Source organism: Panicum virgatum, chromosome 5N (genome assembly GCF_016808335.1).
Source record: "Panicum virgatum strain AP13 chromosome 5N, P.virgatum_v5, whole genome shotgun sequence".
Classification (NCBI taxonomy): Eukaryota; Viridiplantae; Streptophyta; class Magnoliopsida; order Poales; family Poaceae; genus Panicum; species Panicum virgatum.
Window position 1 is genome coordinate 42,772,256 of NC_053149.1, and position 14,022 is coordinate 42,786,277.

Sequence of the window (14,022 nt, forward strand, 5' to 3'; positions counted from 1 at the left end):
GTAAAAGAATGGGAAATCTGATTTCCACTTTTTAAATGAAGATAACATCATACTTTCTAGTGGTGGTGTTAATATACTGATAGATAAAGAATTCTTGTCCTCAAGTTTTGATCTTGGTGATGAGTTTTTCATTCTACGAATTGAGACTCATCGAGATAAAAGAAAGGGGTATTATGGTTACTGCAAATGCATACTCAGAAAAACTTCTAAAGAAATAAAGTATGCGAATGAGTAAACATACGCCTGTTCCTATCGTCAAGGGTAATATTTTTGGGAACCTTAGTGTTCCAGGAACCAATGTGAAATAGAAATAGTCACATATGCTTCAGCTGTTGGAAGCTTTATAAGCGCGCAAGTAAAGAACTTACCCTGACATAGTTTGTGTATCCGGGTTATTTTGGCAAAAGTAAAATCCAGAGATAGATCACTGGAATTGAAATTGAGAATGTTGGCCTTATGCTAATTTGTAAAGATCAAGTACTCTCAAAAAGGTTGTGAGTATAAAAGTAGAACTTGTGAAATGTGTAGCAAAATCTATAATTATTGCTAACTTTCACATTAGAAGGTTTTGTGTGGAAAAGCTCCAAAATAAAGCAATTATGATCAATGTGATGCAAAGATATAGTATAGCATGATACGAGGCCGAGGGACAGGCAAAATAGTTAAGGGAACCTGTACCCGGAGTTGATAATGGTTGACAGCAACAATAACCATTAAAGTAGTTTGCTCCTATGACAACGAGTCAAGTGTGGTGCCAAACACATTGACACAAAAGTTATAAGCTGTAAAGGAGGAAGTCCGGAATCATGATTGAAGTGCATTGTGAATATAAATGACAGACAAATGTTTGCGGATCCGCTCATTAAAGGCTTACTGCCCAGTGTGTACAGAGAACACACGGTCGACATGGGTTTATGGTATAGCCTATGTTTTCCGGATGATAAAGGGCCCAAAGTTAAAGTATCTATTTCAGAACCGAGAGGTGTGTTGTAGCTGTTAAGTCCATCGGCTATTGACCGTGACGATGAGGCATGCTCATATACACTAATCCATAATGGAGTTAGATAAAGAATCAAGAATGGAGAAAGTAAAGATTGAGACAAGTTGAAATACGAGATGAGATCAAGGGGGAGAATGTTAGTGTTGATCTCCACCGTTTGGGCCCAACGGACCACACGGGCCCTGACTCGCGCCCTGATCGGCGGCGCCCAGCCCGTGGAAGGCTGGTGAGCCCCCGTCGCGCAGCACACATATAAAAGGAAGAGGTGGGGGTCAGTGGCACGGGGTCCAAAGTTCGTCGCCCTGTTGCCCCCACCAACAGAAACCCTAGCCGATCGGGGATGTGCTGAAGCGGCGGGAAGCTCCACCACGGCCACATCATCGTCCTCTACGCCACCGGCACGGGCTACTGCACCACGCCGCCGTCATTCGCCTCTGCGTCGTCAACGCCTTCATGGAAGATGGTGGCTGGTATTAGCAATGTTTTTCCTCTGTTTAAGTTTATCCAAATCGATCTACTCCTAGGGATCCAAAAGTTGTTCTAACAAGTTTCTGTAGGCGTCAAGAGAACATGCATGCAGCATCGGAGGCATCGGCAGATCCTTTTGGAGGATGGTAGAGGCATTATGCTCAAGGCACTGGCACGCCCTTGTAAACAAATTGCCAGTCAGCTAAATTCCACTAAATGCTCTTGCTTAACTGGAAGTCTCCATCCTGACTTTTCACCCTTTTTTAGTAGAACTCTTCTTTCCTACCTTATCTGACTTGGATAGTGTTTGATTAGTGATTACTTTTTCTATAATCGCAAGGCATAATATTCAACGATAACACTTGGAGGTATGAAACTAGTTCATACTGCACAGGCTGTTATTAGACTTAAGAAGCAAGAAACTGTATGGCGAGCAGAATGAGGTCAGCAATGTCGTCATTTCAACACACAACATGGTCTATATATCATTCCTAGATGGTTGTGTAGTTAACGGGACACCGTGTTGTGGTTGCTATCTTGTTCACGTCACTACCTTCACCAGCTCTGCTACCTTTTTTCAGATCTAAAAGATCTGAGCATCCAGAGCACAGAAGAACGGAGGTTGGACAGTAGTCTGTTCCCCGGGGACCTGACCAGATGGCTGGCCTGTTCACCAAGCAGGCTGCTGTGTACGCTGCAGCGCGGCCAGCCTACCCGAAGGATCTTTTCACCAAGCTTGCAGCCTTCACTGCTCACCATCGCCTTGCCTGGGATGTCGGCACTGGAAATGGCCAGGCAGCCATCGGTGTAAGCATCTCAACTCCCTGCGACCCTGCTCTCCAGAGAGCGTGTTCATACATAAAGTGGCTTGGATCATGTGTCGTGCAGGTCGCCGAGCACTACGACAGCGTGCTGGCCACGGATGTGAGCGCGGAACAGCTACTACGTGCTGTACCACACCCAAAGGTCCAGTACCTCCACACCCCCGATGCCACGCCTGGGCAGGACCTCGTCACGACGCTCGGCGGCGAGGGCAGTGTTGACCTCATCACGGTGGCGGAGGCCGTGCACTGGTTCGACCTCCCGGCGTTCTACGGTGTCGCCCGCCGCGTCCTGCGGAGGCCCGGTGGGGTCATCGCGGTCTGGGGCTACAACTACCGCCTCAGCCCCGTGGAGGACATGATGGCGCGCTTCTTCAACACCACCCTGCCTTACCGGGACCCCCCAGCTCGGTACAACACTCTGAACACTGACCACCACTACATGCCTTGCAAGAGGACCAGAAAAGAAAAAATCTCGATCAGATGCATGACCCATCGTCCCTGTGTTTGCGCGTGGTAATATGCAGGTATTGCACTGAAGGGTACCGGGACCTGCCGTTCCCCTTCGACGACATCGGCCTCGGCAGGGAAGGCGAGCCGGCGAGCCTTGACATGGAGCACGAGATGTCGTTCGAGGGCCTGATAGGCATGCTGCGTTCGTGGTCGGCGGTGACCACGGCGAAGCAGCGGGGCGTGGACCTGTTGGGGGAGCGCGTGGTGAAGGAGCTGGAGGAGGAGTGGGCACTGGGGAGGGGCGTCGCTGGTGCGGAAGGTGACCTTCAAGGCCTTCCTGCTGGCAGGCACCCCCAGGGCCGATGATTGATGAGTGATGTGGCTCTTTCCTGGGATTGGATTAGGGAGTTAAAAACTGTATTTGCGTGTCATGAATAACGAAGCGTCTGTTCTACTCCTGTTTGCGTTGCAGTTTGTTCTTGCAGCAACGCTAATGTTGCCATCTTTATGATTATGACCCTTTCTCCTTGTTGAACCGCTCGGTGGTATAAATAATTCCAAATGCTCAAATGAAAAAGAAAGCCCTCTAAACTGGAAATTCAAAGGAAAAAACTTGCATCCCTCTATAATATAGGCATTTAACCAAGGAGAATGCGTAGAATGTTTCAATGGTGGTATATGAACTTTCAACTGCAATGACGCAATAAAGAAAAAACAAAAGGAAATAGAGCTCCAACATGACCTACAAAAAATGGGCACTTGTGCCATCTCTCAGTCAGTGGGAGGCGGCAAGGTGAGCCACGATGAGAGACTCATGGAAGATAAGATGAAGATTCCCATGTTCGAGAAATAAAAAAGATGAAGATTCCTCTCTTTTTATTTTCCTTATAATTTTTTCTGCGAGGGATAAGGAGCTGGAACGTTTTACTGGCGCGTAGTGTGACAACAAAGGTTGGCTACGATTCAATGGCAGGATACGGGGGGTGGTGGTGTGGTGGAGATCATTAATAAATACCGGTAGCTGTGGGCCAAGGACGATCACAATCGGCCACCGCGTCAAGCAAATGTCCGAATGAGGGACACTGAACGTACACGAATTACTTGCTGCTTTTAGTTTCAGTGCAGGGGCGTAGAAGGGGGTAGGGGCCTGCCCCTATGGCTTCCAAATTTACATTGAAAATTTAAATTTTGATTAAATTTTTATATAAATTAGCATGGTTAGCCCATTCTAATAATGAAAAAAACAAATTCTTTGCTCCGCGCCTGTTTCAGTGGTATTTATTTCTTGCCAGGACGTATGATTCTATATTTCCATCCACAACCAGATGGTGACAAGAAACATTTGCTGAACAAACAAAAACATTTCCTGTATCTTATGAACACTAATGTGGTGCAAATCGATGGCCTGACTTTTGTTGTTCTTTTTTACTACCAAGGTTCCAGTGACAAGCATTGTGCATGCATTTAGATGTAATTACTCCATCCCAAATTATTATCCAGATGCATAGCAAAAATTATACATATAAAAAGTTTAAAATAATTAATAATTTAGGATATATCATATAGCAAAACAATTAATAATTTAGGACAAAGTGAGTTGGATGAACTAAGATTCACCGATTGAAATCACTTCAATGCAAAAAAAAGGAGCATAGATGTAGTATTAGTTTAAATAAATACGAGATTGCACTTAAATATGTAGGGTTGTTACGCAGAGCATTTGTCCCGCTACAACAATTTGACAAGTAGTACTACCATGCTAATGTTAGGGGCGTCGAAATTTTGCCAAACAAGAAACAACCGACACCACCTTTGAGTTGTCCACACATGGCAGTTTGGCACATCGCATTTTCGTCAATGGACCCAAAACTTATCTTGATCCCTCCAAAACAGGAAAATGGAATTATGGAAACGCCACAGGGTTTTTCTTCCTAAAAAAAATAGATAAAACGCCACAAGGTGGAAAAGAAAGAAAAAAACAGGTCCCACACTCCTGCAGCAGAATCTAAGGAGGAGCCCACACTGCCAGTGGGCCCGGCCCACCTCCCCCTCCTCCCCAGTTTTTACATCTGGGGGAGAGAGCGAGGGCTGAGGCCTGAGGACAGAGAAGAAGAGGCTTCCTTCCAACGCTACGCCGAAGCCAATTAATAATCCCCCCTTCCCTTCATAACTTCGTCCTCCACCAAAGCCTAATGGCTTCCCCCTCGCCTCCTCATGCCGCCGCGCTGCCCTAGAACCCTCGGCCCCCCGCCGCTCCTCCTCGAATTCCCCTCTCGCTCCGATCGGCCCCGCTGACACGCCCGCGCCGGATCCCTACCCCGGAATTCCGGGCCGGATCGAAATCGAACTGCCTGCCCGCCCGCCTCCTCTCTCGATCAAATAAACGCACGCCTGAGGCGGTTGGATCCCCGGGCGGGGGTCGGTGGGGGGCGTCTCCTGATTTCGGTTTCTTCTCCCCCGTGCCCCGATGGGGGCGCCGAAGCAGCGCTGGACGCCCGAGGAGGAGGCCGCGCTCAAGGCCGGCGTCGCCAAGCACGGGCCCGGCAAGTGGCGCACCATCCTCAGGGACCCGGACTTCAGCACTCTCCTGCGCCTCCGCTCCAATGTTGACCTCAAGGTGACGCCCGGATCGCCGGGGAGGGTGGGCGGTCTCGTGAATTTGCGGCGGGGCGGGTTCTCTGGCGATCGGCCAGGGGGAATAGGAAAGAAATCTCGGGGGCCCTTCTGGGCTGAACTAAATTGTGGCTCTGGACGGCCCGTGGAGCGGGGCGTGCTTATTAGTTCTGCTTTAGATCGGGATTTCAGGTGGTTGTGCCAGCGATTGCCTGTGAAGATTTGTTCATGGCACAACCTAGTTACTATTTTGGGCAGATAGGCAAGAGTGATCTGGGACTACGATGATGGGAACTTCTTGCCATTATGATGCCCCAAAAGCCACCATCACACCCCTTTGTTTCATTCCATGTACAGATCTAGTTCACCGTGTTATGCCTTGATGATTGTTTGGGAGGCCATTACCTTGTAGAGATCTTGTTCTCGTAGACTAGGCTTCTTTTTGTAATATGTTTTTCCCTACACCATGTTTCAATGTATTGACATGTATTAACCATTCTTTGGTATGTCTGGTTGTGCAGGACAAGTGGCGCAACTTGAGTGTCACCGCGGGAGGTTATGGGTCTCGGGAGAAGGCAAGAATGGCGTTGAAGAAAGGCAAGCGTGTGGTGCCTAAGCTTACTGCTGAGCCAATGGATGTTGATGCGAATGGTTTGGGCAATGTTCATGATGTGGTCATCGATGCTGAGCCATTGGCAATGTCCGTGGAGCCCTTGGCACTCGAGGAAAGTCCGGAAAAATCAGTTGCTAGGTTAGTAGACTTGATGCATATATTTTACCAAAGTGGCTTCTTATTCTCTTTACAAGTAATCTATGTTTTCAGATCACCTGGTTTCATTTTGGTGAATATGTTTTATAAGGATATTGGGGGGGGGGGGGGTGCTACTAGATAGATGTGTTAATATTAATTGATTGGTGCTCGGCTTCTATAGTTGTTCAGGCCTGGTTAGACATAAGGTGATATTTGGTTGAGTCACTTTACTCTGCAATCAGATAACAATGTGATGTGATTATGTTTGTTTTTGTTTGGTTTGGGCGGACTGTAAACCGGCCACCATGAGCATGTCTCATCCGTTGTTCAGTCACCGCTTTACACCTCGCTGTCAATGGTCTCTAGAGCCTCGCTGCTTCATGATTTTGTAGCTTGTGCCTCGCTGTCAATGACCTCTCCGAGTTGTGTCCCTTCATGATTTAGCTGCAATCATGCCATCGTAAGTCCTCTGTGATTTGGCTGCGGTTCTGTGAGCGTCATTGCCACCGTCCTAATTGTTCTCCAATGCCACCGAGTTCTCTAGCTGCTTATGGCTGTTGGTACGATGCGAGAAGAAGCATTCTGCTAGATGAGAAAGGCAGAAAGGTTCAACAACATTTTCTCCGAACCAAGAAAATCCCATATTCTCTTGATTCTTTTTCCATTCCCGTTGTTTTCCGTTTCAATTACAGTTTAGCTTAAATTTTCTGAACCAAAAAGCACCTAAAGTTCAGAAATTGATCATCATGGAAATTCATTTTATACCATAGTAGGGTACTGAACTGTCTTTGTTGTAGTAGGGTACTGAACTGTCTTTGTGACAATTACTGTACAGATTTGTTTGCCATTGTATTTTCAACTGGGGTTCATGTTCATGATTATTTACACTAATTTTGCAACTTCAAAGGTCATTAGGGCAATACCAACCTTGGTAGTTTCCATACTTGCCATGTAACAAGGAGACATTATTCCCCATGGATAATGAATTCTCATACAATCTCCTGCTCTCTCCTTTTCTCTTCCATCCACTATCTCCCTTCCTAGGTTCTCGAGCTGACCTGGTTTCTTGCATGAGAAACAGTTTCCTTCTCTCTCCTTTAACTCTACTGCCATGTCATTGTTTGCTTACATGGCACACTAATTAAATGCTATAGACAAACATAAATGAATCATATAAAAATTTATCTTGCAGAAAATCAAATGCATGCCTATTCTATCGTATCTATAAGCATTCGTACATTTCCTTTGATACTCAGTTTGACTTTCTTGTCACTGCCTCATTGGTTTAGTTACATTTTTCTAGGAAAAGAAAGATAAATTGTTATTTACCTGAAGTTACCTTGCTATTGAATTATACAATTACGTGGTCATCACAATTGTAAAATTATATGAAGGACCTGGCATGAGAAGAAATAAAGTATATGGTCATCATGATAGAAAAGGAAAACTTTGCACATGCATATGTTAAACACCTGTGGTCAGCACGACCATGGTGGGTTATGTGCGCACATCCATTAAATCCATACAGAAAACATATTAATAAATGTTGACCTGACCAATATCTTACTAAAAATGTTGGATGGGCTTTCTATGTTTAAATACCATGTTAACAAAGATTAAATAAGCAACATATGTATCTTATTTGCTATGTGTAGTCTGCAATGCATGTCAGTTGATTGTGACATTATCAGATGTATGCTCATGTGGTAATGGCGCTGCATAGCTTCTTTAATATTTTCGCCCCCTATGATCTTCTTTATTGATATGTCTGGTAGTATTATTGTCCCTATGGTGTATGCCATACCTCTGGACTCGGGAGCACACCCATTCTGTTAGTTAACAAAAAAGGAAAACTGTTTGTTGTCAATTGGAATAAAGTTTGCACACATACATCCATCCTCGAGTTCTGCACATGTTGTGATGTTGTGGTCCTCCCAATGTTCAATTCCTTGCAGAGTTTCAGACTTCTACATGTCTTTCCATGAATGTTGATAGTTCTGTTTAACTTGTTTAGGTACATAATTGCGTATCACTTTTTTTTAACTGAGAACATATCTACTCAGCAGTTGACATCCGCATTGCTTATTTCATTTTACTTCAACTGTTTATTGTCCAACTCAATTATTCAGCGCACTGCTTTCTTGATGCTTGGTCATCTAATGTGATTTTTTTATGTATGTGATTAGGCTTGATGACCTCATATTAGAAGCTATAAAGAAGCTTAAGGAGCCTTCTGGGTCCAATAAGGCAGCCATTGCTGCATATATTGAGGTTAGTGGATAACATTTTTTTTCAATTCTCGCTTGTTTTACATTGTGTTTTGTTGAACTGTACATCAGCTGCCTTGCTCTTTCTTTTGTCTTTCTGACTACAGTCTGTATTAGGAATGTTTGTCGCATCCATTATATGAATATGTAGCATCCCTGCTGATATCTTTTGCAAACTGAGATAATCCTTTTCTATCTTTTATTTTGCGTATGATTTCAACCTAAATTGTCTATATAATTAGGAGCAATACTGGCCACCTGCTGATTTTCAACGGCTGCTGTCTACAAAATTGAAGGCATTGGTTAATGCTGGAAAATTGATGAAGGTCTCTCTCTCCCTCTCCCTCCCTCCCTCCCTACCTCTCTCTCTCTGAAATGAGGAGAGGTTTTTTAGGAATAAAAAGTGGCCAGACTTCAAGCTGGATACTATTTTAATCATGATTGTAGGTAAACCAAAAGTACAGAATTGCACCAAGTTCACCTTCCTTGGGTGGAATAAGCACCAAGGTGTACTCTGCTGAAGAGATGAATGGAGAGAATAATGCTAAACAGCTAACTAAGCCTCAAGTGGATGCTGATTTGGAGAAGATGAAAGGCATGACTAAGGAAGAGGCAGCTGCCTTTGCTGCCAAGGCAGTTGCTGAGGCAGAAGTAGCGATCGCAGAAGCTGAGGAAGCAGCTAGGATTGCGGAGGCTGCAGAAAATGATGCTGAAGCTGCCAAAGCTTTTCTTGAAGCTGTCACTTTGTCTATGAGGGACAGAAATGCTGCTTCCATGGTACTGTCAATCCATCCTTTGTCATGATATCCATGTGATAAGTGCTTTTAGAGGTACAACAACTGATAACATTTTGATGCATGCAGATGCTTCGAGCTTGCTGATCCTTTACCCATGCCAACATATTGTTTTGGTCAGCAGAGCAACAGTGTTCTGCTGCAAAGATTTTCCGGATAGACGAGTTTCTTGTATAGCCTTATAGATCATGATGCTTCAATGGGAGGGGTTTTCAACATCTCGCTGCTGGTCCCGACTGCTGTGCAGCCAATCGACAAATATAATGACAAGAACAATCGGGAAAGTAGTCTTCATTTTTTTCTTTTATTTTTCCCCCATTGTGTTGCTTTGTAATTAAACTCTAGCCTTTTCCCTTTTGTAGTTGAAGTGATGTTGTCAAATAGAACAACTGTAGTGGAAAGAAAATGTCAGAAAGCCGCTTAGTCCATGTTTTAAATAGTGGGCTATAGGATTTAGCGGCAGTGTCCTCAAAACGCTATTAGCGCCGCTATAGCGCGCTATTTTGTACTGCAGTGATCATAGCGGTAGCTCCGTGAAAACTGTTATAGCGCTGCTATAGCACCGCTATTTAAAACAATGCGCTTAGTTAATCCAAGTTGCTGTGATAAGATGTTTCTAGATAAGATTATTTGATAACAGCATCTAACATTATAGTAGGCTTTTATAGATGATTCACAGCTGCAGTGGATTATTGGCCGCTGCTGCTTCGTATCTAATTCCTGTATGTATATCCTTGGTTTGGTACATTTCTTTGCACCTGCCATGGTGTTCTGGTTCAGCTTAATTGTGCTTAGGGATATTCCCTTTTATTAAGCGTGTGCAATCAAACATTCAGAATTTTGGTTGTCAATGTCTTTTCCCATCAGTTTGAAAATTTGCACAATCGTATTTACTATTTGCCTTGAAAAGCACGTTTACAATGTAATTGTACTGCACGGCACAACAGAAATTATAGACGCGTACAAGGCATTGACCTATTATACTGCGTTTTTTATTTGTGTAATACAGAACTATAACCACAAAAATTATTTTTGAATTTGAATCTAAAATCATGTTTGTTTCATAAAAATGTTGGTCAAAGTTTTTGTATTAAAGAATAGGGGTGCCAATTGGTAACCATTAGGTGCTTTTCCAACCCTCTCTAGTTCAAAATTTTGTACTAATTCTCCAAAATCATATCTCAATTTGGAAAACTAATACAAAATTTTGAACTAAAGAGAGCCACCCATTTGCACCCTTATTAAAGAAACAAAATGAATAAAAACAGAGAGAACATTTGGAAAGAAATATTTAAGAATATTATCAAGAAAAACTCATAAATCTACCGCTGCACTGCCGTGTTCTTCCCCGTAGCCATTTCATGTTTCAACCCATATAATCCAGAAGGCCACAATGTTCTAGCCACGGTCAAGCTCCGCCTAGCACCTAGTACGTCGCCTAGCCTAGGCGATTGTGCCTTCTCTCTGGTGTGTGCTGAATTCGTACATAGTAGAATTCAAGCTCGTTCTGCATTCACTCACCATGGCACTGTTTCCAGCCTTCTTGCGGCGCATCTCTTGATGTTGTAAACGCTTTGCAAGTAGCAAGCTTTCAGCAGATTCTTCGCAGCCCACGGCTCAACAGTTACTGATGCAGTTTTGTGCAGGCATATTCGCTAAATGTTTACTCACTCATCATGGCAGGCCAAGCCTCAGGTTATCTTCCCCTATGCTCCAGCTTCCGTGCGTTCCATGTTTCAACTTTCAAGCTCACATCTATCTTGTTCTGCGCCGAGTCACCATGGCAGATTGCCAGGACTGTTGTTTCCGAACTTCTGGCCTATCTCTTGATGTTGCTGGACTCCATTCATGAGTCCAGGTCATGGTCAACTTGATGTTGGCGGACTCAACTCATGACATCATGGATTGCACAACCCCTTAGCAAAGCCTTGCTGAGTCTTGGCGGACCATAACTTTAACTTACTGAATACTGATGTAGCTTTGTTCAGGCATGAACTGAACGGACCTTGGATGTTCAGAAATTCAGGTGAGCCAGGTACACCCTGGCGTGTGATCAGCACTCTTCTCGTTTCCAATCAGTGTTTCATCAGCCATGCTGCTGCCCCCACAGCCCTGCACCAGCCACTCATAGTTCCCGCCGCCGCCGCCGGGCTGCAGCGCTCTCAGCTCCTGCACCGCAATGCTCCCCATGACGCTGTTCTTGTGGGCTAGGCAAGAATGCAGAAGAGTACGCCACGCCACAGCATTTGGCGCGAACGGCATCTTCCGGAGCAGGTCATACGCCTCTTCAAGCCTCCCTGCGCGGCCGAGGAGATCGATGACGCTGATGTAGTGGTCAAGCGTTGGTTCCACCCCATGTTTCTCGGCCATGCTGTCAAAGTAGCCCAGCCCCTCAGTGACTAGCCCCGAGTGGCTGCAGGATGTCAGGATGGCGATGAAGGTGTTGCTGTTGTACATCTTGAGTTCTAGTGCACGCTCCGCAAACGCCAGGGCTTGCCTCCCAAGACCGTTCTGGCCAAGCCCCTGTATCACAGAGTTCCATGATATCATGTCCCTGACCGTCATTTCCTCAAACACCTGCTCCAGATCAAGCATGGCGCCGCAGCTTGTGTACATGCTGAGCAGAGAATTGCTGACGGAGACGTTGCTCCGAGTCTGACCAATCCCGTCCTTGACACTGCGTGCATGGACTTGCCTCCCAAACGCAAGCAGCGCCAGCACTGAGCAAACGTGCAGAACTGTCGTGTATGTTGATGCATTCAGCTTGGCATTGCCACCGCGGTGGCCATCCAATCTGACCAGATCGATGAAGAGGCGGAGCGCATCTTCTCCAAGGCGGTTCTCCCCCAAGCAGGATATTATGATGTTCCATGTGAAGGCATCCTTTCTCCTTGTCATCCTGAAGAGATCAAGAGCCTTGTCGACGAGCTTATGCCGGGAATATCCATCCATCATGATGTTCCAAGAGCAAATGTCCCTATACTGCATCCCATAGAACACCTTCTCGGCATCTGACAGTGTGCCTAGCTTCGCATGGGCATCAATCAAGGCATTCCACACGAAACAATGTCTGCTCCCCTTGCCCACCAGCTTGACGATGACAGCATGGAGCTGCAACGCCATGGCCAGTGACCGGACACCCACACAGGCCTTGAGCAGTGAGCTGAACGTGTGCGCGTTGGGCAGCATCCCCCGCGCAAAGAACTCGCCGTAGAGAGCCACGAAGAGCTCCACCGCCTTACCAGGCTCGCTGTTCCGGACGTGGCACGACATCATGGCCGTCCAGGTGAAGACGTTGTGCTGATCAAGAGGGAGCTCCTCGAAGAGAACCCGCGCCCCGGCAGCGGCAGCTCCACCGGCGCGGGAGAGGCCCCCGATCATGGTGGTGTACGAGGTGGCGTTCCTCCTGGGCATCTCCCGGAAGAAGGAGAGCGCCCAGTCGGTGCGGCCGGCGTCGACGAGCGCGGCCAGAGCCGCGTTCCAGGCCACCTGATTCTTCACGGGCATTGCCTCGAACAGGTCGAGGGCCCTATCGGCCTGTCCGGCTCTGCCCGCCTCTGCAACCTCGATTGTCCTCAATGCCAGGCGAGAACGTCGCGGCAGATCTTGGACGGCCTTAACAAGCGTCCGCGACGCCATTTTCCGGCGCCGGCGGCGCGCGACTTCCGAGGCAGATCGGTTGATGTGCCTCCCAACTGCTCTCCCGCAGGATGAGCGCGAACAACTGCAATTTTATTAATTTCCCCAGATGATAGTTGAGAGGGCTCCCAACGACACCCTTTTCTAACGGCGAATCTGGGGTTACGCCGGCGTCAGAGGAATTTGAGCATGGAGTCAGCCAAGGACCCATGTGAAAGCGCCTTTGTTTAGTTGTCTTTAAAATTTCAAAACTTTACAAGATTTCCTATTACATCGAATCTTTGAACGCATGCATAAAATATTAAATATAACTAAATAAACTAACTAATTACACAGTTTGTCTATAATTTGCGAGACGAATCTTTTAAGCCTAGTTAAATCATGATCGGATAATAATTATCAAATACAAACGAAAGTGCTACAATACTTTACACCCAAAACTTTACGCATCTAAACAAGGGCTAAGCCGACAGTCAGTCAGAAGCGTTAAATTATATTTGTAGCATTTTCTATCTCATCATCCAGTCCAGCATCTTCTTCCTCCTGGAAATAGAAAAAAATCAAACATTTCAACCTCAATCAGTCATCATCCATCATCTTCATCAAACAAAACTTGTAAACTTTACAATGTGATGTCGGGGTGCGACATGAAAAAGATCAACATTTGAAACATCAAGAAAACAACATCTGCAATATTAACGTGGAAGATGCAATATGTGTCATGCTCCATTCATCATCGGCAACATTCATCATACAACAATTTTTTGCAACAATAAAGAACAATATATCTTACGCGATGAAACAATTGAAAATTCCAGTCACCTGAGATATAGAAGACGTGTCTTAGAATAGATTGAAACGTTGCCCAGTTAAGAACACCGCAATGTAGTAGTGTAAATTTGAACATTTGAAGTTGGCACCAACAGATTTATTTAAAGATTAAAAGTGTATTATGCAAATGCATACCCATAGTTAAAGATTAAAAGTGTCATTTCAATATTATACGATGTATAAAGCCATTTTTTTGTGATCAAAAGGACTATATCTCATGTGGGTTGAGCAGAGTCATCAAGAGAAATAAGAATCCAAGCACATCGTTTACAATAAAATTGCAGCATCAATTTTTTTTTTAAAAAAAAACACCACCGAACTTTACGTGGCTTATGAATAAAGAACACAAAGCCATTTCGATAGGAACAGACATCTCTCAGCGACT

General features: G+C 45.3%; 3 protein-coding genes across 4 annotated transcripts; 2 read left to right on the forward strand and 1 right to left on the reverse strand.

The window, feature by feature from the left end:
- The first annotated feature begins 1,998 nt into the window (after positions 1-1,998).
- LOC120675983 (putative methyltransferase DDB_G0268948) lies at positions 1,999-3,253 on the forward strand. The gene is made up of 3 exons (XM_039957185.1): positions 1,999-2,275; positions 2,357-2,700; positions 2,817-3,253. Exons 1-3 carry the CDS (start codon positions 2,126-2,128, stop codon positions 3,106-3,108), a joined length of 786 nt encoding a protein of 261 aa, XP_039813119.1. The 5' UTR covers positions 1,999-2,125; the 3' UTR covers positions 3,109-3,253.
- Positions 3,254-4,837: 1,584 nt separating this feature from the next.
- Positions 4,838-9,946, forward strand: LOC120673892 (single myb histone 1-like). Of its 2 annotated transcripts, XM_039954933.1 has the most exons (7): positions 4,850-5,137; positions 5,169-5,359; positions 5,877-6,106; positions 8,293-8,377; positions 8,616-8,699; positions 8,821-9,150; positions 9,237-9,699. In XM_039954933.1, the coding sequence occupies exons 2-7, from the start codon at positions 5,210-5,212 to the stop codon at positions 9,252-9,254; spliced, it is 897 nt and encodes a 298-aa protein (XP_039810867.1). In that variant the 5' UTR covers positions 4,850-5,137; positions 5,169-5,209; the 3' UTR covers positions 9,255-9,699. The 2 variants fall into 2 exon arrangements, with proteins under 2 accessions (XP_039810866.1, XP_039810867.1); XM_039954932.1 differs by having other exon boundaries at positions 4,838-5,359; positions 9,237-9,946.
- Positions 9,947-10,250: 304 nt separating this feature from the next.
- On the reverse strand, positions 10,251-12,949 carry LOC120671915 (pentatricopeptide repeat-containing protein At4g16835, mitochondrial-like). Its single transcript, XM_039952172.1, has one exon. The coding sequence runs from the start codon at positions 12,804-12,806 to the stop codon at positions 11,190-11,192; it is 1,617 nt and encodes a 538-aa protein (XP_039808106.1). The 5' UTR covers positions 12,807-12,949; the 3' UTR covers positions 10,251-11,189.
- Positions 12,950-14,022: the final 1,073 nt, after the last annotated feature.

What these genes read in the sequence shown, in the direction of transcription:
- LOC120675983 (XM_039957185.1), top strand. Translation starts at nt 2,126, where the DNA reads ATGGCTGGCCTGTTCACCAAGCAGGCTGCTGTGTACGCTGCAGCGCGG. An exon ending in ATGGCCAGGCAGCCATCGGT is followed by an intron (nt 2,276 to 2,356) that starts GTAAGCATCTCA and finishes TGTGTCGTGCAG; the next exon opens with GTCGCCGAGCACTACGACAG. An exon ending in TACCGGGACCCCCCAGCTCG is followed by an intron (nt 2,701 to 2,816) that starts GTACAACACTCT and finishes GGTAATATGCAG; the next exon opens with GTATTGCACTGAAGGGTACC.
- LOC120673892 (XM_039954932.1), top strand. Translation starts at nt 5,210, where the DNA reads ATGGGGGCGCCGAAGCAGCGCTGGACGCCCGAGGAGGAGGCCGCGCTC. An exon ending in GCTCCAATGTTGACCTCAAG is followed by an intron (nt 5,360 to 5,876) that starts GTGACGCCCGGA and finishes CTGGTTGTGCAG; the next exon opens with GACAAGTGGCGCAACTTGAG. An exon ending in CCGGAAAAATCAGTTGCTAG is followed by an intron (nt 6,107 to 8,292) that starts GTTAGTAGACTT and finishes GTATGTGATTAG; the next exon opens with GCTTGATGACCTCATATTAG.
- LOC120671915 (XM_039952172.1), bottom strand. Translation starts at nt 12,806, where the DNA reads ATGGCGTCGCGGACGCTTGTTAAGGCCGTCCAAGATCTGCCGCGACGT.